The following is a 20762-nucleotide window of genomic DNA, read 5'->3' on the forward strand; positions in this document are numbered from 1 at the left end:
GCTTTATATCGCGATTGATTGGTGAAATTGCAACCAATGGCACATGTATTCTCATAACTATCAAACGGCTATATCTATACCACGCCATTAAATGACCTTTCACACGCTCCACAAATTTATCACGCAAAAAAAAAAAAATTAAGGAAACAAAGACTGATACATTGTACCACACCACTCCCCACCAACAATGTACACATTTGATGCCCTTGTGCCTGAAGAACCCTCTCAAGAGGAATCAAACGAACATGTTGAGTCCAAGACTGAAGAAGCGATTGAGAAATTACAGGAAGACATTGATAAAGTATACAATTCAATCCAGGACAAATTCCAAGGATTATGGAGCACCACTGCAAAATCAGCCGGTGAAATACAAGAAAAGTATAAACTTGACGAGTATAAGCAAAACTTGATCAATCAATTGAATACTACTAGAGAAAGCATCAAGGGTTCTACACCTTCTGCCGCCATTAGTGAAAACTTGAAGTCGATTGAGGAACAAGTCAAGAATATTAAATTGGATGGCGTGAAACAGGAATTGGATGTTTTGTCTACCCAGGCTAATCATGCGTTGGATGCGTTAGATTCCCAGTTGGAGAAAGTTGAAAATGTTGCTGGTAAGTACCTTAGTTCGTTTGCTTCTTACTTTACAAAGAATGTTATAAGTATAACTCCCGAGACTACTCCACAGCCAGAGCCAGCTAAGGAAGAAGTGTTGTTTAGTTCTCCTTTGACCAATAATTATGGTACTTCCAGATATGACAATGATTTGTTCAAGTTGCACACGTCTAAACAGTACTTCCTTAGTAATGAACTTGACAAGGCGGCCGAAATTGAGAAATTCAAAGCCGACGAAAAGACAAAAGTAATATCGGATTTGTTGGAGAAATATCCCAACACATTAACTAAAACCATGAATGAGCTAGTTCCTGTGGAAATCTCGTATAATTTGTTTTGGTACAGATATTTCAAGAATGAAGACAAGCTTAAAGACTTGGAACAAAAGAGAAAGGCTTTGTTGAAGGAAGAAGAAGTTGAATTGTCGGAAGACAAAGATGAAGAGGAGGATGAAGAATTCACCTGGGATGACGATGAAGATTTTGAAGAAGCTGATGATAAACTTAAGGAGTCGCCTGTCAAGGTTGAACCAGAAGACACGAAAATAACGACACCGACCAAGCCAGCCCAGAAGACTGAATCCAATCCAGCAGCCAAATCTGAGCCTGAAGACGCCGATTCCGAAGAAGAAGACGATGACTGGGAATAATTTGTATACGTATCTGTTAGCCTTTAATAGTTTTATGTGTTTGCCTCGTAAAATTTCCGCACCTAAAAAAAAATCTATATATAGCTGTGGGTGACCACAAACGGACCCGCCTTGAAATTAATCAACTGACAAACAATTCACCACTTATTATCACGTATAAATCAAACTAATACTTAATATAATCTCCACTTAGGAGTCTATCCACAATGAATCAATACACTGACCATTCACTCACCAATACAATATCCACCTTGGCAACAGGAGCAATCAAAAACGTCTTTCCAACCACTGCAAAGTATCCGCCGGCAGAAGGAGACAAGAAACAGAAGTTAAAGACCGAAGACTCAACCAAATTGTCTGTTTCTTCTTCTGAACTGTCCGTTGATCCAAGAAGACACCCACAACAACATTTGCTGCACCTGCGCCTGAACTCACCACCTCGAAGGGTATGGGTAAAGCTAGCCCACGGAACACCCACAACAGTAATTGCCTACCAGCAAAATATAGTCGACGACTTAAAAACATCAATAATTCAGAAGTACCCCAACAGTATCGCCAGCTTTGCTGATGCGGCAGACATCCAATTGTTGATTGATCAATCTTCAACTATATCACCAAGTTCCGTGTCAAACCGCCCAACATTGAAGAGCGCCCCGATAAAATTAGAACCAGATAAGAACGTATGGAGTATACTTGATACATACTTCCCCCTGGGTATGACCTTGCAAGATGCACTCATTATTGACGTTGCAACTGACAGACTCCCCCTGAACTTTCCACCTCCTCCACAAGCACGATACTCGGAACCACATTATTCCATGGGCAACAACTCACCTAGGGATCCGCAATTCCTCAAAATTCACAACCACAATGTTAAACATCCACAGCCAATTCCAATAAAACAATCTCCCCTGCAAATATACCTGAACCCATACCAACAAAAATATCCCAAGAATTACCCATATAGCGTTAGAGAGAAATCGGTGTCTCCTTCAAGCATGCTCAGGAATTTACCTAACCACAGAAGATCACAGTCAAACCCCTTGCAATCACCATTGTCCGCGCCTGTGAACAGCACTGAGACCGAGAATCCCAAGGCTGTTCTTTTATTGCCCAAGAATTTCTCGTTGGCGGGTGGTTCAACTGGCGGTGGGAATAATAAGAAGCGAAATCAATCATTGTATGATAATTTCGGATCGGAGATTAAAACTGATGATGATATTAAACCAAATCAGTCAATGTTGGAACCACCGGAAGAAAAACCCGATGATGAAAAAGAGGTATATGAACAAAAAGAAGAACGACCCAAGACTAGTAGATCACCTTCTAAAGAACAAATTGAAACGAAAAAGGAAAAAGAGAAGGCCAAACCCGATGCTGCCAAGGACAAAGTCTTGCCATCCATCTCCGTCCTCATTGTCGAAGATAACGCCATTAATCAAGCCATTTTAGGTGCATTCTTACGTAAACGGAAAATCCACTACCAGATTGCCAAGAATGGACAAGAAGCAATCGATAAATGGAGAAGCGGAGGGTTCCATTTGGTCCTCATGGATATCCAACTTCCCGTGAAATCTGGGATTGAGGCCACAAAAGAGATTCGTCATTTAGAGAAACTTAACAAGATTGGTGTGTTTGATCCTAATGAACTCAGTATGATTAAGAATAACGAAGAGTTGAAGCCGGAAGACAAGCTTGATTTGAATGTGTTTCGATCACCCGTGATTATTGTGGCTTTGACTGCGTCTTCCAATAGTTCAATCGATAGAAAAAACGCACTTACTGCCGGGTGTAATGATTATTTAACCAAGCCGGTCAATTTAGTCTGGTTACAGGATAAAATTACCGAATGGGGGTGCATGCAAGCCTTGATTGATTTCGAAGGATGGAAAACTCGAAATGTTGGTCTTTGGAAAAAAGTAGGGTAACCCTGCGAATGAGGTGAACAAAAAAAAATAAAAATAAAAATTAACACCATCAACAGATCTTCTCAACTTCATATGAACTGTCCGTAAAAACCATACATCTACAACAGATATACATCATGTCAGAAGAAATAGTTGAACAACCAATCTTACCATTGGAAATAATTGATAAATCAGTAGGCAACAAGGTCAAGGTGCTTATGACCTCGGACAAGGAATTCTACGGGAAATTAATTGGATTTGATGATTACGTAAACATGGTATTGGAAGACGTTGTAGAAATCGATAATGAAGGAACCAAGTCTGACCCTGTCAAGAAGATGTTATTAAATGGTGGTCACGTTGCTATGATTATTCCTGATGTGGTTGCGTAAGGGTGCTGGTATACCCTCCCACGGTTTATGTATTATAGTAGATAGAATATGAATTTTGACATTATGTTGAACTGCAAGTGTAGATTATGTTTCTAAGATGTTCCATGAATTAGATATTTCATTGTTTTCTTTTTATAATTGTGTGTCAATTCGCCACTGTGAAGGCAAATCTATTTTTCAACCAGCGTTTATAAATAGTCGCATTATTTACAACCACTTCTTCTCCACGATACAGACTTGACATTACCATGCAACTTACAATTTCCCGTGAAGATACCGGCGATATCTTCTCCATCGAGATCCTGGAATCTCTCACTCTCGCCGATTTCAAAGTATACTTACAAGCCGAAACTGATTTGGAACCAAGCAGTCAGGTTTTGATATTAGATGGAAGACAAGTCACGGGCGACTCGAAACAATTGGGAGAACTTGGCTTTAAGAATGATGATTTGTTAATTTTAACTAAGAGACAACAAGTACCTGCTACAAGTGCCAGCAGCACTGCCACCGCTCCTGCCAATGTTGCCCTGCCAGAACAAGAACTCTACCAACGTATCGAATTATCCAGGCAACAAATGTTGAATGACCCCAACATTGCCGAACAAATAAGATTCCAACAACCAGACCTCCACGCAGCATTAAACAACCCCGAACAATTTCGTAATGTTATCCTCCAACAAATTCAACAAACCAATCAACGTAACCTTGAAGCCCAGCAGGAATTGCAACGACTCCAAGCTGACCCTGATGATCCTGAAAACCAGGCTAGAATCTTGGAACTAATCAGGCAGGAGCAAATTGAAGAGAACATGAACTTGGCGTGGGAAATCTCTCCTGAAAGTTTCACCTCGGTCAATATGCTCTACATTAAATTGAAGATTAACGGCGTGGAAGTGACTGCATTGGTAGACTCTGGTGCCGCTATGACTACAATAAGTGAAGAGATTGCTGAAAAAGTCGGTATTACTAGGTTAATAGATACTCGATTTCAAGGACATGCTGTAGGTGTAGGGTCACAAAAGATTGGTGGCAAGATCCATAGTGTCCCTATCACCATAGGTGATTCCAATATTGAATTACCGTGTTCATTCCATGTGGTTAATACGTCGACTGGTATTTTATTCGGGTTGGACATGTTGAGAAGACATCGATGTGTTATCGACTTAGAAAGGGATGTTTTAATTATTGGCAAACACCTTGAGGCAAAGTTCTTGTCTGAAGCCGAGGCACCCAAACAAGACTTGTCCAAGCATATTGTGCCATAGCGTATATTAATATATAAAAAGAATCAAAGTGTATTAATGCATAAAAACTTTTTTATTTTTTTTTTTTTGCATATCTAATGGGCTAGTATTTGCCAGCGAAATAAGTCTGATGAGGAGATTTTGCCCCTTCTTTGTCAATCTTTTTGATATCTTGTTCTTCCAAATTGAAGTCATAAACGTCGATACATTCCTTTAGTCTGGTTTCTTGACAAGATGTAGTAATTGGAACAATCTTCTTATCCAAACAGTATCTTAATAATATTTGTGCTCTCGTTTTCTTGTACTTTGTTTCCAAATCCATGAGTAATCGATGGAGATAGACATTTCCTTCTTGCAATCTAAACAAGGGAGTCAATGGCAGATATCCATGAACTAAAATCCCATTGATTTGACAGAAGGACACGATATCGGGCGATTGGTTTTGTAAACATGCATGGAACTCAATTTGGTTAACCACAGGGAAGTATTCTCTTCCAAATGGTTTACTCACAGCAATAACTGAACTTAAATGTGAAATTGAAAAGTTGGACACACCAATGTATCTCACCTTTCCTGATTGTTTAATCTTGATGAACTCCGACCAAAGTGAATGCAAAGTATATTTACTTTCCGAATGGTCTGGTTCAAAGAATGGATGGTGGATTAAAAGCAAGTCAATATAATCAGTACGTAGCTCCTTCAATGTTTTTTCAACGAATTCCGTAGCTGTAATTGTACTCTTTTCTTCCTCATCTTTGAACACACTGAACTTGGTGGAAAGAAATACCTTCTCTCTTTCAATTCCACTTTCATAAAATGCTTTACCGACTTCAGGTTGGGTATAGTACACCGCAGCTGTGTCAATGTGGTTGTATCCAATACTTATGGCATATGTAAGCAATTTGACAATTTCGTCCAGAGTCGCAGTATGATCATGTGGGTCTTTCAAGTGTTTCACCACCGTGCCAGTACCAAATCCCACGGTAATTGGGTCTCCTGAAACTGTTTTCAATTCTGTAATCATAGCAAGATAGTGTAGTAATGCAATTGGTGAGGCGACTTGATTTTAGTATACGTTTCCTGGGCAAGGATCTCCAATTTATACTGAAGTGTAATTTTGAAATGGCAGCACAGAATGTGATCACCCCCAGAGAAAATGCGTGATGAATCCGCAGCCAAGTTTTACACAAAGTTAGAGAAAATGCGGGTGAGCCAAAAAAAAAAAATCTAGCAGAGAAGAAAATTAAAAAAAAATAAATAAATAAAACAAAAAAAAAAAATCAGGTGGTCACGTTATTGAGTCATGTCGATTTTATTGTCTATAACACATGATCGTATTGTTTAAAGAAGGCTCTATATGGATTAGCTTGACCTATGGTGTCGATTTCATTAATTTCCGCGTCATTTAATTCAAAGTCGTAAATGTTCAAGGATTGTTTCATTCGAGATTGTTGGGATGACGTCGTGATTGGAAGAATCTGTTTTTGTAAAGTGTATCTAAGCAAGATTTGCGATGCAGTCTTCCCATATTTCTCCTCTAATGGCTTCAAGTATTGAATTAATGGGTTGTTATTGCCTACTCGAGACAAAGGAGCTAGTGGACTGTAAGCTTCAACGAGAATGTTATGGTCATGACAATACTTGACGATATCCTTGGATTGATTCTGTAAAAAGGGGTGGAATTCAATTTGATTAACCCGTGGTACATACTCCTTACCATACTTTTCCGAAATTGCAAATAATTTTTCCAAGTGAACAGAAGCAAAATTGGACACCCCGATTTCTCGAACCTTGCCATCTTTCTTGGCTTGAATTAATTCAGTCCAGGCTTGTTCTAAAGTGACTGAATTATCTTCATCGAAGAAAGGATGATGAATTAAAAATAAGTCGATGTAACTAGTACCAAATTGTTCCAACGCTAAATCAATAATATCAGTTGGTGTTTCATCACTTCTTCCTGGACAGTATTTATCAGTGATCCACAAATCTTCTCTGGCAATTCCGCTTTTCTTTAACGCAGCACCAACTTCTTCATGGGTGTTGTATACTTGTGCTGTGTCAATATGGTTAAACCCCAAGTTAATGGTAGACACGATTTGATCAACCAATTCTTGATTGATTTGTTTGTCAGCTGGGTTACGCTTCCACTTTGTACCGGTACCAGTACCAATAGTAATAGTCTTGCCAGATTTGGTCTTGAAAGCGTCGTAAAAAAGTTTAGCGGTAGTCATGGTGAAGATTAGAGTGTCAAAAACAAAAACAAAAAAAAACTGAAAAATAGAAGAAAGATTCGAGATTAAATATTTTAGAAACATTCGGTTACCATGTCCGTTGTGTCAATCCACAGATAAGGAATTAGTATCCCGTTTACTACGGCATCATTGTCGGCTTATGGGCAAACAATGAGATTGATAATTTTGTGGTGGCGGGCAGGCGGGCGGGAAAGGAAAAACAAAAAAAGACGAACACTACTGTGGTGGAGGTGCAATCGGACATAACTTGAAAGTTCCCGTTGGATTGAATGCATGAAAGATATGAGAACCCCCCTCTATTGTAGATCCCAAAGTAAACAATTAAATCATACGGGTATCATGACCCGAGATTGAAAAGATATCAACAGAAGAATAATTTTGTTTTGGACCTCACAAATTGTATACCTTTCTGAAGATAACATGAAAAAAAAAAAATTACATGGAACAAAGATTTTGGTAGCATCATATGCTTATATTGATTTAGAATTACGTTTATTCAATACTAAAAACAATGCTAAACAATTTACAACCCTTGGAGTTGTTCTTCCTCTTCGGCAGTTGGTCTCTTCTTCAATTCCAAAGGCTTACCTGTAATTCTGAAATAAATATCTTTAACATCATCAGTAGTTTGTTCGAAATGAGACGAGGAGTCATAACTCTTGGAAATGTAAATTCCATTCTTAGTTCCATCATTGATTGGTTCATACAATTCGGCAATTCCCATCAAGGTATCAATTCTTGGACCCAACAATTTAAATGCTGGTTCTAATTCAATGTGTGGTTGATCAGTTTCAATAATAGTGGAAATGATGGCGAGGTAATAACCCTTTGGAACAACACAATGAACGTCGGACAAGACAGCCACGTAAATATCATGTTTCCTGCCAACTTGGTTTTGAGGAATGATCAACTGCAAAGAATCTAAATCAACTCCTGGAACTGGGTGGTCCAAGAGACAAATGGCACGAATAACCTTTTCACCTACCTTCTTGACCAATTCAGGGAAATAGGTTGGATCAGCAATGACAATTGGTGCCTTGGCAGTACCTTCTTTAGTAACTACACCAGCAAATTTCTTGTCTTCGCCTTCGCCCTCGTACAACACTTCATCAATTGGAGTATCCAACATGTAGGTACCTCCGTAAATGGCAGATAATCTAGCAAAACCTTGTGGCAATTCACCTAATCCATACAATGGATAAATATATGGGGACTTACCGTACTTGGCCACTGATTGAACATACAAGATAATACGTTCATAAGTTGGTCTAGCAACTTCGTTCAAGTAATCATCAGTATGCCATAAAGCCATGGCGTGACCAATAAAATCCTTGGTACCATTTTCCAATCCATAATAAGTGTAAATCTCATTCATGGTGTTTTTATCCAAGTCAAACCCGTGATGAGTCTTTGGATCCTCATCGTCATAGTTTTGAATAAATTGCAAAAATTGCTTCATTCTTCTCTTTTCAAAAATCCCCATCAAGGAAGAACGCACTGCTTCCATTTCATTGGCTGGAACTTTAGCAATTCTTCCATTTCTGTAAACATAACTACCGGCAATTTGCTTGAATTCGATATATCTAGTGACGTCAGTGTGCACCAAGATATTGGTCAATTCCCCATTGGCCATGAGAAACTTGGGAATCAAGTCAATGCACCAATCACGGTCTCTTCCTTTGAGTTCTGGTTTTTGGCCGTTGGGTTTGAATTTGGAATACAATTGAGAGATGTTCAACGAAGTCGATTCCCCGCCGTAAAAATCTTGACGATCGATATGCAACACCTTTTTACCTTCAACAGAAAGAATCCCAGAAAGGATACATTCGGTCAATCCAGTACCTAATACAATAACGTCGTAGTTTTCGTCCATTTCGTCGCTGTTCAATTGATTGATGACGAGTAAATCAACAATCAAAATGAGGGGGGGTCAATGTGTAAAATTCGGAATGCGTGGGAGCAAACCCAGAAAGATCAAATCCAAAAAAAAGAATCTGGAATGTGTACTGCATATAAAATTACGACGACTACTACTACTTATACGACAATATGGAAACCTTCTTTACCCTTGGCTAATCCTGCTTTTACTATGGCAGAAATCTCCTTTGGATCTTTAGTAATCTTGGTAAACACTTCGTGGCCATCTTTAGTGATCAACACATCGTCTTCGATTCTAACACCACCAACATACCAGTATTTATCCAAAACGTCTCTGTTGATGTACTTGCTCTTTTCTGGATCTTCTAAAGTTTCTTCTAACAAGAATGGAGAGAAGTAACAACCAGGTTCATTGGTCACAACCATACCTTCTTGCAACTTTCTTCTGATTCTTAAATAACATAACAATGGATCTGGATCGGAATAATTGGCATATCCACCAACATCATGAGTATCCATACCTAATAAATGACCTAACCCGTGAGGGAAGAACTTGGCACTTGCCTTGGCCTTGAACAATTCTTCAACGGAATATTCCGATTTGAAGATTCCGAGCTTTAAGAATTCTTCAATTAATACTTTATGCGCTTTCAAATGAGCATCTTCCCAATCAACACCTGGTCTAATCAATTTATAGGCTTCAGTTTGCATTTTCAAGACCAAGTTATAAATTTCCAAATGTTCTTTAGTCCAGTCACCATTTATTGGGAAACATCTAGTGACATCACTAGCATAGCATTCCCATTCGGCACCGGCGTCAATCAACACGGACTTCTTATCCTCGGTGATTTCGCCATCATTCTTGACCCAATGCAAAGTAGAACATGACTCTCCACTACAACAGATAGGATCATAACTTTGATTCTTGGCCCCTTGTCTAATGGCATGATAAGTGAATTCAGCGTGGATGTGAGTCTCGTTGGTTTCAATAGGAACGGCCGACATCACTGCTAAATGACAATTATCAGTGATTGCAGAAGCATGCTTCATCAATTCAATCTCATATTCATCCTTGATTAATCTGGATTCATCCAAAGCGTAAAAAAAGTCTTCATCGGATTCAACAAGGTAGGCTTTGTATTTTTCATTGAATTGGTTGATATCAGTGGTGAATGCCTTGCCCGCAGCATGTAAATCTTGTTGGACATCAGCAGCAAACTTGACTTCATCAACGTCGTACTTCTTCAATGCGTCTTCTTGGGATAATGGCAATCCACTCCACATGATATCTTCCTTGTCAACATTAGGCAAGTAAAGAACAAGCTTGTCCCTGGCGGAATCATACAATACGTGAGATCCAGGGATGTTGCATCCAGTCAAGTAGAAAAAGTATCTGTTTTGTCTGATTGGTTTAGTTTGATCACAATACTTGTATAATTCATAATCTTCTCCGCTTATAAAGTAGTAGGCATCTTTTGATTTACTGGCAGCTTTGGTTTTGAAATGATTTGCCACGTTTCTGGCGTGTTGTTTGGCAGGATATTTCTTGCCTTCTAAGGATTTAGGACCGGAAGTCATGTTGGTCTGATAAATGATACAAGTGTAGGGTAGGAAAAGGAACTGTAGATATTATATATCAAAATTTGATGCCCCATGGGTATAAGGTTTGCTAAGTTTTTTCTTGACCTTTTCTTACACATACGGCATTTTTTTTTTTTGTTTTATTTTCTCAGCCTTTTTATGTTGCAAAATTTAAGTTAATCATGTTTACTTTAGATAGCCAGGCTTATGTTTACTCTGAGAATGTCATATAGATTACAAGTAATTTCTTGTCTTTGATGTGCAATTTATAGAAATTTATAAAAAAATTTGTACAAATCTTGTCCGAAAGAGTGTAATGAACACTTAGATTAAACATTTACACTTACTTTTAAAAAGCAACTCTAGGTATATGACAGCTCAAACCGGTATACGCAACACTATCTAATCCGATTATTGTAATACACATACGCTGCAAGGCAATAGCGATGGGGGGTAACGTCAATGTCGCAAAAACCCATGTCATTGTCGCAAGAAGTGGATTTTTTTACGACATAGCTTGTTTTCCTGCATAATGCGTTCCACCTGTTTTCATTTTTTTGCCCACCAAATTTTCAAACAAAACTGTTGCCACCAGACAACCTACATTCAATTGAAATATAATACACACACACAAATACCATGGAAAGATTGCAAAGACTTTTAGGATCTGGTGCAGGATTAGGTGGTGGAGCTCCACCACAAACCGACGGACCAGCTATAGATAACGCCGAAACCGTTTACATATCCTCATTGGCTTTATTGAAAATGTTAAAACATGGTAGAGCAGGGGTACCCATGGAAGTTATGGGGTTAATGTTGGGAGAATTTGTGGATGAATTCACCATACACGTGTTTGATGTATTTGCCATGCCGCAATCCGGTACTGGTGTTTCCGTCGAAGCCGTTGACGATGTATTCCAAACCAAAATGATGGATATGTTGAGACAAACCGGGAGAGATCAAATGGTTGTGGGTTGGTACCATTCCCATCCAGGTTTCGGATGTTGGTTATCTTCTGTTGATGTAAACACCCAACAATCTTTTGAACAATTGAATAAAAGAGCCGTGGCTGTAGTTATAGATCCAATCCAATCGGTCAAGGGGAAAGTCGTCATTGATGCATTTAGAACAATCGATACAACCACATTGATGATGGGTCAAGAACCACGTCAATCTACTTCTAATGTCGGTCATTTAAACAAACCATCTATCCAAGCATTGATTCACGGATTGAATCGTCATTATTATTCATTGAATATCGATTACCACAAGACAAGTTATGAAACAAATATGTTGTTGAATTTACACAAGAAGAATTGGCAATCAGGATTGAAGCTTGTTGACTATAACCATAAAGAATGTGAAAACTTGACCAATGTTGAAGAAATGGTTAAGATCTCCAAGTTGTATAATCAACGAGTCCTTGAAGAAAAAGAATTGACTGAAGACCAATTAAAGACAAGATATGTTGGTAAACAAGACCCAAAGAAGCATTTATCGGATACTGCTGAGAAGTTGATTGAAAATAATGTCTCTTCTTTACTTACTAGTAGTATTGATGCTGTAGCTATTCAATAGATAATACACAAATAAATGTAATATACGTCGATACTTGGCATAATATTAAATCGTATAACTACATGCTAAATATTAAAACCGAGACAAACAAATCTCACCTTTGATTTGAACGAAGTTGCACTCTTCTAATGACTTTGCAATCTTCAATTACCTCCTCATTCATATTGAGTAAATCGCCATTACTAATGTTCTTGGCTTTATCATCCTAAGTTTCACATTTGACGACACCTATAAGGTGGGTGTTTTATATTTCCTGCACATAAACTTCATTATATGTATTGCGCCAAAATAGCCAAACAGTGTTTTTAGATGTCTCTTCCCTTCATCACAATGACACAACCACTAAAGAAGCGGAAACTTGACAACCAAATCAACAGGAAGCTACTTGACTTTGATTTTGAGAAAACCTGTCTGGTTACACTTTCTTCTAATAACATCAATTGTTGTTTGACATGTGGAAAATATTTTCAAGGCAATTCTCCATCATCGCCAGCATACAATCATTCAATTACCTCAGGACACACCAAGTATCTTAATCTAACCAATCATAAGTTTTTTGTCTTACCCGAAAATACAGAATGGGAGGGTATCCTGTCTGTTCAGGATATTATTTACTATTTGGATCCACAGTATACGAAACAAAGCATCGAAGAATCACCTGAAACTGCACTTGACTTGAATAACGAGAAATACTTGGTTGGATACGTTGGATTGAACAATTTCAAACTGAATAGTTATATTAATGTAGTACTACATTGTCTCGCTCATATCGAACCAATACGAGATTTTTACCTTTTACTCCCAAAACACAAGCATTATGAGACAATTACTAGAAAATCACCCATCAATGACAAGTTAAGTTTATTGGTTCGTAAGATTTGGTCACCACACTTGTTTAAAAGTCATATTGCTCCTCATGAACTCATAAATTGCATTTCCGAGATATCAAACAAGAAATTCACAATTGAGCATGAACAACCACCAAAGAACTTTCTCATATGGCTTGTCAACACCTTACATTCCCAACTTGTGAAAACTACAAAGTCAAAACACACAACATTCAGCCAGAACTTACAAGGAAAGATTGAAATCACAACGATCCCAATAATATCCCAAGAAGTCAAATCTCGAGTTGAGTTCACAACAATTGAGTCAAAACTGAAGACTGTCGAGTCTAAGTTTTGGTTACTTTCGTTGGATATTCCTCATAACCCTTTGCTAACCGCCCAACTTGATAAAATCGAGGAAGTGGAGATCGAAGCTTTGTTGGAAAAGTATAATGGTACTACTCAAACACAGGTCAATGAAAATGAGGTAAGAACATACAAGGTGTTGGAACCATTACCGCCATACTTGATTATCCTGTTTGAGAAAACAAGCAACTCAACCGTGGTTAAGTTTCCAGAGATTTTGAACATGAACAAATATACAAAATCGGACAAAGAAATAAACTACAAACTTGTCTCTACCATCAGACAAGATAACCAATGGAGTATATCCTTGCAAAGGAAAAATAACTGGATCTCTATAAAAGATCTACAAGTTAAGCCAGTGAGTTCAGAATTATTATTCCTTGACGATAATTATATACAAGTGTGGAAAAGACTAGACTAATAAATCATAACATTGATGAAGGAATTCACCTTGAGATACTACCACATCTCCTAATTTTGTAGATTTAAGGAACTTGTCTATGCTTATCATGTATCCTGCGACTTTATGTTTTATCAACGTGCTTTGCTCATCGGAGTTGTTGTTTAAGTATTCAATTATCAACTGTAAATCCTTGGCAAATTCGCCTATTTGTGATTCATAGTAATTCTTTAAATAGTTTGTTCTAGTCCATTGTTCAAACAATGTAGGATGACGAAGCTTGAATGAGTTCCAATTGGCCACTTGTGTTAAAAACTCATACTTTTGCGTCTCCCTCAACACCACATTACCTTCAATTGTCTCATCCAATCCAAATAACTCGGATAACACTTTGTATGGCAAGTCCTCATTTAATATACATTGTACCCAAACGTCATAAAACTTACTATCAACCAACAGATTAACAAGCTTGGCTTCATGGCTGTCGAAATTATTCTCAATAAGATCATGATTAATACTATCCAACGTTTTGATGTTTCTCAAATTATCATCTTCAATAAGGACAGGCAAGACATTGTTGGGAGAACCTAAATGGGACATGGCCATTATTCCGCAATTACTCGATCCATTCTCTTTTGGAAGCGTGAATTTTGATTTATGTGACAAGATTAACGTGTAGCCCAACGATATTGGGTCCGTAGGGATTATTAAGTCACCTTCTTGGGTAGTATTGAACACCGCTAATGTAAATTTGGCTTGTGAGTTGGAAGTTCCCTGGAAATGGTAGATATTTATATCATCTAGTTTAGTGTGGTCGTTAGATATGTTCTTTACTGGGACTGCATCAAAGAATGTTTTGATTGTTTGTGGAACTTGCAACATTTGGTGGTGATTACAAGTAGAACTGAAAGTTTAGATTTACTGGGCAAAAAAAAAAATACACAGTAGTAGTTGGTGCAACAATTGGCGATGGAAAATAGAGAGGGGTATCCCTACGCGCGAAAGGTCGCCTCGAGGAAAATTTACAACCAGGGGGGAGGAGCGGGAGGCGCAGGCCGAGTAGGCCGAGCTCGCACTAAATTGTAGTACGAGATAGAGGTACGAGACCTACAAGCATTATCTTGCGCCTGATAGCACAAGAAAGATAGTTGCACATAATGTTTTACATTCCTAATATACAACATGACTAAAGATCATCAACAGCTACCAAATCAATTGACATATCATACCAAGCAACACCAGCGAATTTACATTTACTTTCACCCAAATTATTGAACCCAATCTTCTCATAAAATGGAATTAAATCTTCATGAACAATTATGAAAATTTGATCACCCAAATCTTGATTTGATAATTTTTGAATATAATCATGTAATAACAAAGCACCCAAGTTCTTACCTTGCCATTTAGGGTCAACCACCACAGAGTGGATCCCGATATGTCTTGAGCTTTCAATGTGTCCTGATCCAGGGATATCTGATGACGGTAATTCCATACTCTCATTTGTAATTCTTTCTCCAGCAATCTTGGTACCAATAATGTGACCAACAAGGATTTCCTTGGTAACTGAAGATTTAGAAGGATAGTCTTCATCGTCTGAATCTTCTTCGTGTTCGGACTTATCTTCTTTGCCATCAGCGTGCTCATGCTCTTTTTCAAGGGATTCAGCAACGTCTGGTAAGTTAATAGCATTGTACTTATATATATATTCCCTTATAAACAATCCCGAACATAATTCCGGACATACAGTCAACCTATATTTAAGCTTTTCTGGAGATGCACGTTCATCTTCAGGAAACCCTTTCTTTTCAAGTTCGATACATTGATCGAGGTCTTCTATAGTCAATGGTCTGATGGATAAATTAGGAGGAAAGTCAGACATGATTGTTTTGGTTGTAACTCTTCGCCACAGTGTTGAAAAATACAAAGTCTGGTAAACAGAATTTACTTCGGGGAACTTCTTCTTTTTTTTTTTTTTGTACAGTCAGCCAAAAAAATGCGAAAGGGTAAAAAAGTCAAATTTGAAAGAATCACACGACTGGTTTACATACTTACTTAATACACGTCTACTCTAACTCGCTAGCCGCTATCTCGCTATTCTCTTCTGTGTTTAGTAAATTCTTGCCAACTTCCCATAGATGAACTATATTGTCATCTGCAACTGTTCCTAAAGTCCATGGTTTGAATGGACACCAATTCAAATCGGTTACAGATCCAGTATGACCAGCATGCATCATGAATAACTCAGGACATCCGTCTTCAGCGTCTTCTTGCTGTTGTTCCTCACCTATTTTAGACAAATCCCAAATTATAACTCGTCTATCTTGCGCACCTGTAGCTAATATTCCATCGTGGTGTGGATCGAATTCCATACTGGTTATTGGATCTCCATGTCCCATCATGGTATGTAAAAGTCCCGAGGTACTTTTCGCGTCATTTGACAACTTCCTCATATCCAACAAATTGATATTAGAGTTTGTATTTCCGATACTGAATAGATTTCTTGAAAACGGCGAGAAGGCAAGGGTGTTAATCCCATTGGATTCCTTTGCATAGAATCTTGACACTACTTCCTTAGTTCTGATATCAAATACATATACATGAGAATCTTCCGAGACACTGGCAAACAAATTCTCATCGAAATTATGCCATTTGACATCATTGACAATATCTTGTTGCACATCACTCTTAAATATAACCTTATTTGTATTGGTGTCTGTAATACAGGAGAACTTGTCATCAGCACCAGTCAACAAGTAGCCCTTGGTGAAATTACTCCAAGCAAGTCCATACCCGTTCTCTGAATGAGTGGCATTATGAGAAATAGCCTGTTTGGACTCATGGTTCAAATCGTACAAATCAACTTCACCCACTCCGTTAATGGTAGCTACGACGTTAGATTGCTGAGGCATATATCTTGCCCGACAAATTTCTGCATTATTTTCAAATTTCTGCACAATCTTGAGTCGAGAACTAACTTTGACCTCACTATTCTCCGGAAGCTGGGTAGTGGCAACTTTAAGATAATTCTTATCTTCACCAGATGTGTTAGTTCCAATGAGTAACTTTGCATCGATTATTCCGTCGGTGGTGGTATATTCTGGCAACCATTGGATGGAGAGCGATGGCCAAGTCAAGGCAGTTTCACTGACGAATTCATACATGTATCGACAATTCTTTCTCCATAATTGATATTCTTGTTTTATGGTCAATTCTCCCGATTCTTCGGGATTCTCTCCGTTGTCTAGTTGGTGTTCACCGATAGATTCAGACATGGTTGTTTTACACGTGCAGAAAGTAAACAGATTAGTTTTGACAAATTCGAAAAATAACCCGCGCGTAATTTACACACACAGTTTTATTTTTCTTTGGTGCTATGCTAATCTATATTGTCCTATACATTCCGGTCTAATAATGATCTACTAACTTCAAAACAATCAATAACCTTTAAAGAGTCTCTAATATGTTTGAAATATGGTTCCTCTTCATTCTCAATCAATTCAAAACAGTTCATGAGCGTTTCTATCTCAGAACTGCTACTCATTTCTTCAAACTCTTGCAAATTCCTTCCACGCGAATTAATGTACCTTAAGGCCAAATCTTGCATGGTAAAATACCTCAAATCGACAAGGTCTTCATAAAGCAAATCGGCAATCCCCGAATCAATTAATCTCTGTCTGACTTTAGGATAGTTGGCCACGCGCACAAATAATGTCCTGATATTACGGCTCCTATACCTGCAAATCAACTCCCGTAAGATTTTCGCCGCCGAGGAATCAATTTCTGTCATTCCATTCAAGTCAAAAATGATATATTTAGTCATAGACTCGTCTCGGCTACGTTTGGAGGCAGGATGGGCCCGGGTAGACCCATACATTTCCACACGCTTCAATCTACTCTGTAAATCACTGGAATTAGTAAATGTCAATGGTTCTGGAATCTTCACAATTAAACAGCCTTCAACTTCTTCAATAACCTGCTGATTCAACTGGGTTTGATTAAAATCATCAAACACATTGATAGAAGACTTGTGTTCATGAGTCATATCTGAATAAGTAGGGATATCTGCGTCAACAAAAATGTTGGTGTTTGGGTATCTTCCCAAAATTTGAATTCTTGATTCGGTAGAATTCTTGATTACTCGAATCAACAGGTAAATCAACCCTACGGCAATCCCACCTTCCATGGAAAAGAACAAGGTAATCAAAACAGTTAATGTAAATGTAATCAATTCATTGTATCCTTTACTCATCCAGTGGAAGTATAATTCATAAGGTGCTTCTTCAATTAACAGAATACCAATCACAGAAGTAACCACACTAAGCATGCACACAGGAACAAAGTATAAATAGTCAAGTAAAAATACTACTGTGATCAAAGTGAAAAATCCCATTATTGCTCCCAGCATGGTAGTTTTTGCCGACATGGCATTCACTTTACTTCTTCCATAACCTCCAAATGAAGGCAATGCACCAAACACAGATCCCACAAAGTTTAGAGAACCCAAGGCAATTAATTCACGATTGGAACTAATAGGTAAGTCAAACATGGTTCCAAGCGACTTTGATGCAGTGGTCGATTCAAAGAAACCTAACATAGCACACAAGAATCCCAGAGTACTGAATTGTTTAACTAAGCTCCATTTAGATAATGGGTTATAAAAATGAATTTCTCCATCGTGCTTGACCTTACCGATGACTTCAATATGATGTAAATCCCAACGAAAGTATTCACAAAGGATAGTTGATCCTGCTACAACAATCAATATCTCAGGAATATATGCCACATTTTTATAAAATCGACTATGAGTTTTGTTATGACTATATTTCTTGAACATTCTCACGGCTATTATTACACTCCATCCAATTAAACTTATACAAAGACTTAACCCGTTCAGTTTGCCTAAGTTATGCACAAGAAAATTCATTTTATCAAATGGAGAATGAATATCCATTTCATTAGGATCGTTAGAAATTTCTTTCATCAACTCTTCCAATCCTAAACAACTAATCAATGCATTGATATTCATAACAATCCCAACACTGCCAATAAAACCCTTCAATAAACTTGGACTCAATACATTATCCAAGAATCCAAATCTTCCCAATCCAAATCCTAGCAACGTAGCCCCGCTCAAAAATGTAATTGCTGCTACATATTCCATAGGATCAACTTCCTTTTTGGCATGATGTAACAATGGTTCAACTGCTTGTCCCACAATGAGAGATATTGGTGCCTCGGGACCGACAATCATCTGGGGGACACTTCCGAAAATCATGTATATCAATGGTGAAATTCCGAGTGAATATAACCCGGAAACGACAGGCACATGGGCTAAAGTAGTTGCATATGATAGTGATAATGGTAATTGGAAGAACACTAATGTTAATCCACCGATCAAATCACCAATGAAGAACAGAAGGTTGTATTTACCCATCCACGAAAGACACGGGAGATAATATGGAAGGATATCACTCCATGCTAGGTTCTCTGCTTTTTGAGTGCTGGTAGGCATATATTGTCCTTCAAGTCTATGCTCTATACCAGTTGGTTGTGGTTGGTAAACAAACGATTCAACATCAGAAGTATCTGGTTTTGGAAGAACTTCATTTTGAAGATATGAAGGAATGTGTGGGGGGACGTGATGGGTATTAGTAGTTGCATAATCGCTATCGTGAGATCTCTCCAATAATGGCAGTCGTTCTTGATTCACCCGTCGGTTCGAAATTAGCCTGATGCTGGGTGATGGGCTTTGTACTCTTCGTGCACTCTCTCCTCTCTTGGGAGAGGTGATTGGAGGCGATGCTGGCATGTCGATAACTTGCTAGATTGTGTAAATGTGAGTGAAATTTCCCTGTGTTATCAATGTTACAATTTCAACGTGGATCTTCGCTTTTTTGTTTCTCCGCCCTCTACTTCGATTGGAGATCAGCCACGATTTTTATTTTTAGATATAGCTCGGTTTAATTAGACTCGTTTTATTTTTGCTTTCTAGAGAAAACGTTTTGGATGGCAATTTCAAATTCACCAATAACAAAATTCAAATTTGTCATTCAGCGTTTGCTCTTTGTTTATAGTGACATATTGCTTAAACTTACACTTAGATCGACTATACATTTCATGTTGATTACCCTGGTCTAATTTTGTTTGAATTGCTCAAAAATGCTTCCGTTAGATTCATGGATAATTTTGTGATTTCACCTTGTAATTTTATTACCAATTTATCTCCACAACTTGTAATTCAAGCTTATAGAAATAAATAAGATACTGATATGTGATTAGTTGCACATTACTAAAAACTAATTGAATATCGAAGACAAGAAAAGTAATATATTTCTTAAAACATTTACACTATATATTTGGAGAATGTGACAATTGTACCTCGTTACACATTTACAACCAGCAAGATATCTAATTTCACTAATTCTCACGAATTAGATCCCAGATGTTTTGGAGATATCGTAATAAGCACCAAGTTTCTCAACAGTTGTATATTTGGAGCATCCACTTCCATATTTGAAATCTTCAAACAGAATCCAGATAGGTTTACCGAGACTTATTTCTAAGCAACATCTGCCTCTAAGGTTATTCTTGATTTGGAAAGAAGATCATGGAAGCATTCAAGCACCAAAGAAACCATCGGTTTTTTAATCTTGCATAACCAAGCTACTTTCTTTAGATGTAGCAACTTGTGTGTTCTCATGGAATCCAAAAGATATTTCGTTAAGAGGAGCAAGCCAAATACAAGGGTCAACGAATGAAACAAGCAAACAAGATAGAAACTTATATTGGTATCGACTCTTTCGTTAGAAAAGAAACTACCTTGGGTGAAAAGACAAATGTTAAAACTAGAATCATCGCTAACAAATGTACTATTTTAAAACGAACTAAATTAACTGGTTGTCTTGTATCCAATAGTGTCACCATTTACAGTGAATCAAGTGAAGAAAATTATCCTAACAAAGGCTATTCCAAAGAAGATTACGATGATGAATAGGCTGATAATGATGATGGATTATATGCTTATTTGCAACTCTATATTCTTGTTCTTTTTGGGTGAATTGTGATCATAT

The 20762-nt window shown here is 37.8% G+C and overlaps 13 protein-coding genes across 13 annotated transcripts; 5 read left to right on the forward strand and 8 right to left on the reverse strand. All coding sequences in view use genetic code 12, as the record gives it.

Moving 5' to 3' along the window:
- Nucleotides 1-13: 13 nt before the first annotated feature.
- On the forward strand, nucleotides 14-1842 carry DOS2 (Dos2p; the record flags this gene model as incomplete). The annotated part of the gene is made up of 1 exon (XM_007375875.1): nucleotides 14-1842. One exon carries the CDS (start codon nucleotides 188-190, stop codon nucleotides 1262-1264), a length of 1077 nt encoding a protein of 358 aa, XP_007375937.1.
- An 84-nt stretch (nucleotides 1843-1926) lies between these two features.
- SSK1 (mitogen-activated protein kinase kinase kinase) lies at nucleotides 1927-3631 on the forward strand (the record flags this gene model as incomplete). Its single annotated transcript, XM_007375876.1, has 1 exon — nucleotides 1927-3631. A coding segment is annotated over one exon (1090 nt), but the record flags the coding sequence as incomplete, so codon positions are not given.
- SPAPADRAFT_61726 (RNA-binding protein) lies at nucleotides 3262-3631 on the forward strand (the record flags this gene model as incomplete). Its single annotated transcript, XM_007375877.1, has 1 exon — nucleotides 3262-3631. The coding sequence occupies one exon, from the start codon at nucleotides 3309-3311 to the stop codon at nucleotides 3561-3563; it is 255 nt and encodes an 84-aa protein (XP_007375939.1).
- Nucleotides 3632-4910: 1279 nt separating this feature from the next.
- SPAPADRAFT_138169 (uncharacterized protein) lies at nucleotides 4911-5831 on the reverse strand (the record flags this gene model as incomplete). Its single annotated transcript, XM_007375878.1, has 1 exon — nucleotides 4911-5831. The coding sequence occupies one exon, from the start codon at nucleotides 5829-5831 to the stop codon at nucleotides 4911-4913; it is 921 nt and encodes a 306-aa protein (XP_007375940.1).
- A 274-nt stretch (nucleotides 5832-6105) lies between these two features.
- Nucleotides 6106-7056, reverse strand: SPAPADRAFT_61734 (aldo/keto reductase; the record flags this gene model as incomplete). The annotated part of the gene is made up of 1 exon (XM_007375879.1): nucleotides 6106-7056. One exon carries the CDS (start codon nucleotides 7036-7038, stop codon nucleotides 6127-6129), a length of 912 nt encoding a protein of 303 aa, XP_007375941.1.
- A 243-nt stretch (nucleotides 7057-7299) lies between these two features.
- On the reverse strand, nucleotides 7300-8959 carry GDI1 (Gdi1p; the record flags this gene model as incomplete). Its single annotated transcript, XM_007375880.1, has 1 exon — nucleotides 7300-8959. One exon carries the CDS (start codon nucleotides 8930-8932, stop codon nucleotides 7583-7585), a length of 1350 nt encoding a protein of 449 aa, XP_007375942.1.
- An 86-nt stretch (nucleotides 8960-9045) lies between these two features.
- Nucleotides 9046-10565, reverse strand: SPAPADRAFT_61737 (putative Xaa-Pro dipeptidase; the record flags this gene model as incomplete). Its single annotated transcript, XM_007375881.1, has 1 exon — nucleotides 9046-10565. One exon carries the CDS (start codon nucleotides 10513-10515, stop codon nucleotides 9097-9099), a length of 1419 nt encoding a protein of 472 aa, XP_007375943.1.
- A 555-nt stretch (nucleotides 10566-11120) lies between these two features.
- SPAPADRAFT_61739 (proteasome regulatory particle lid subunit) lies at nucleotides 11121-12130 on the forward strand (the record flags this gene model as incomplete). Its single annotated transcript, XM_007375882.1, has 1 exon — nucleotides 11121-12130. A coding segment is annotated over one exon (802 nt), but the record flags the coding sequence as incomplete, so codon positions are not given.
- A 290-nt stretch (nucleotides 12131-12420) lies between these two features.
- On the forward strand, nucleotides 12421-14610 carry SPAPADRAFT_61740 (mRNA splicing protein; the record flags this gene model as incomplete). Its single annotated transcript, XM_007375883.1, has 1 exon — nucleotides 12421-14610. A coding segment is annotated over one exon (1201 nt), but the record flags the coding sequence as incomplete, so codon positions are not given.
- Nucleotides 13702-14571, reverse strand: SAM35 (SAM complex subunit; the record flags this gene model as incomplete). The annotated part of the gene is made up of 1 exon (XM_007375884.1): nucleotides 13702-14571. The coding sequence occupies one exon, from the start codon at nucleotides 14569-14571 to the stop codon at nucleotides 13702-13704; it is 870 nt and encodes a 289-aa protein (XP_007375946.1).
- A 230-nt stretch (nucleotides 14611-14840) lies between the features above and the next one.
- SPAPADRAFT_61741 (polyamine acetyltransferase) lies at nucleotides 14841-15603 on the reverse strand (the record flags this gene model as incomplete). Its single annotated transcript, XM_007375885.1, has 1 exon — nucleotides 14841-15603. The coding sequence occupies one exon, from the start codon at nucleotides 15569-15571 to the stop codon at nucleotides 14876-14878; it is 696 nt and encodes a 231-aa protein (XP_007375947.1).
- Nucleotides 15604-15755: 152 nt separating this feature from the next.
- On the reverse strand, nucleotides 15756-16964 carry HAT2 (Hat2p; the record flags this gene model as incomplete). The annotated part of the gene is made up of 1 exon (XM_007375886.1): nucleotides 15756-16964. The coding sequence occupies one exon, from the start codon at nucleotides 16962-16964 to the stop codon at nucleotides 15756-15758; it is 1209 nt and encodes a 402-aa protein (XP_007375948.1).
- A 119-nt stretch (nucleotides 16965-17083) lies between these two features.
- On the reverse strand, nucleotides 17084-19501 carry SPAPADRAFT_138757 (uncharacterized protein; the record flags this gene model as incomplete). The annotated part of the gene is made up of 1 exon (XM_007375887.1): nucleotides 17084-19501. One exon carries the CDS (start codon nucleotides 19499-19501, stop codon nucleotides 17084-17086), a length of 2418 nt encoding a protein of 805 aa, XP_007375949.1.
- Between the last annotated feature and the right edge of the window lie 1261 nt (nucleotides 19502-20762).

Source organism: Spathaspora passalidarum (genome assembly GCF_000223485.1).
Source record: "Spathaspora passalidarum NRRL Y-27907 unplaced genomic scaffold SPAPAscaffold_4, whole genome shotgun sequence".
Lineage (NCBI taxonomy): Eukaryota > Fungi > Ascomycota > Pichiomycetes > Serinales > Debaryomycetaceae > Spathaspora > Spathaspora passalidarum.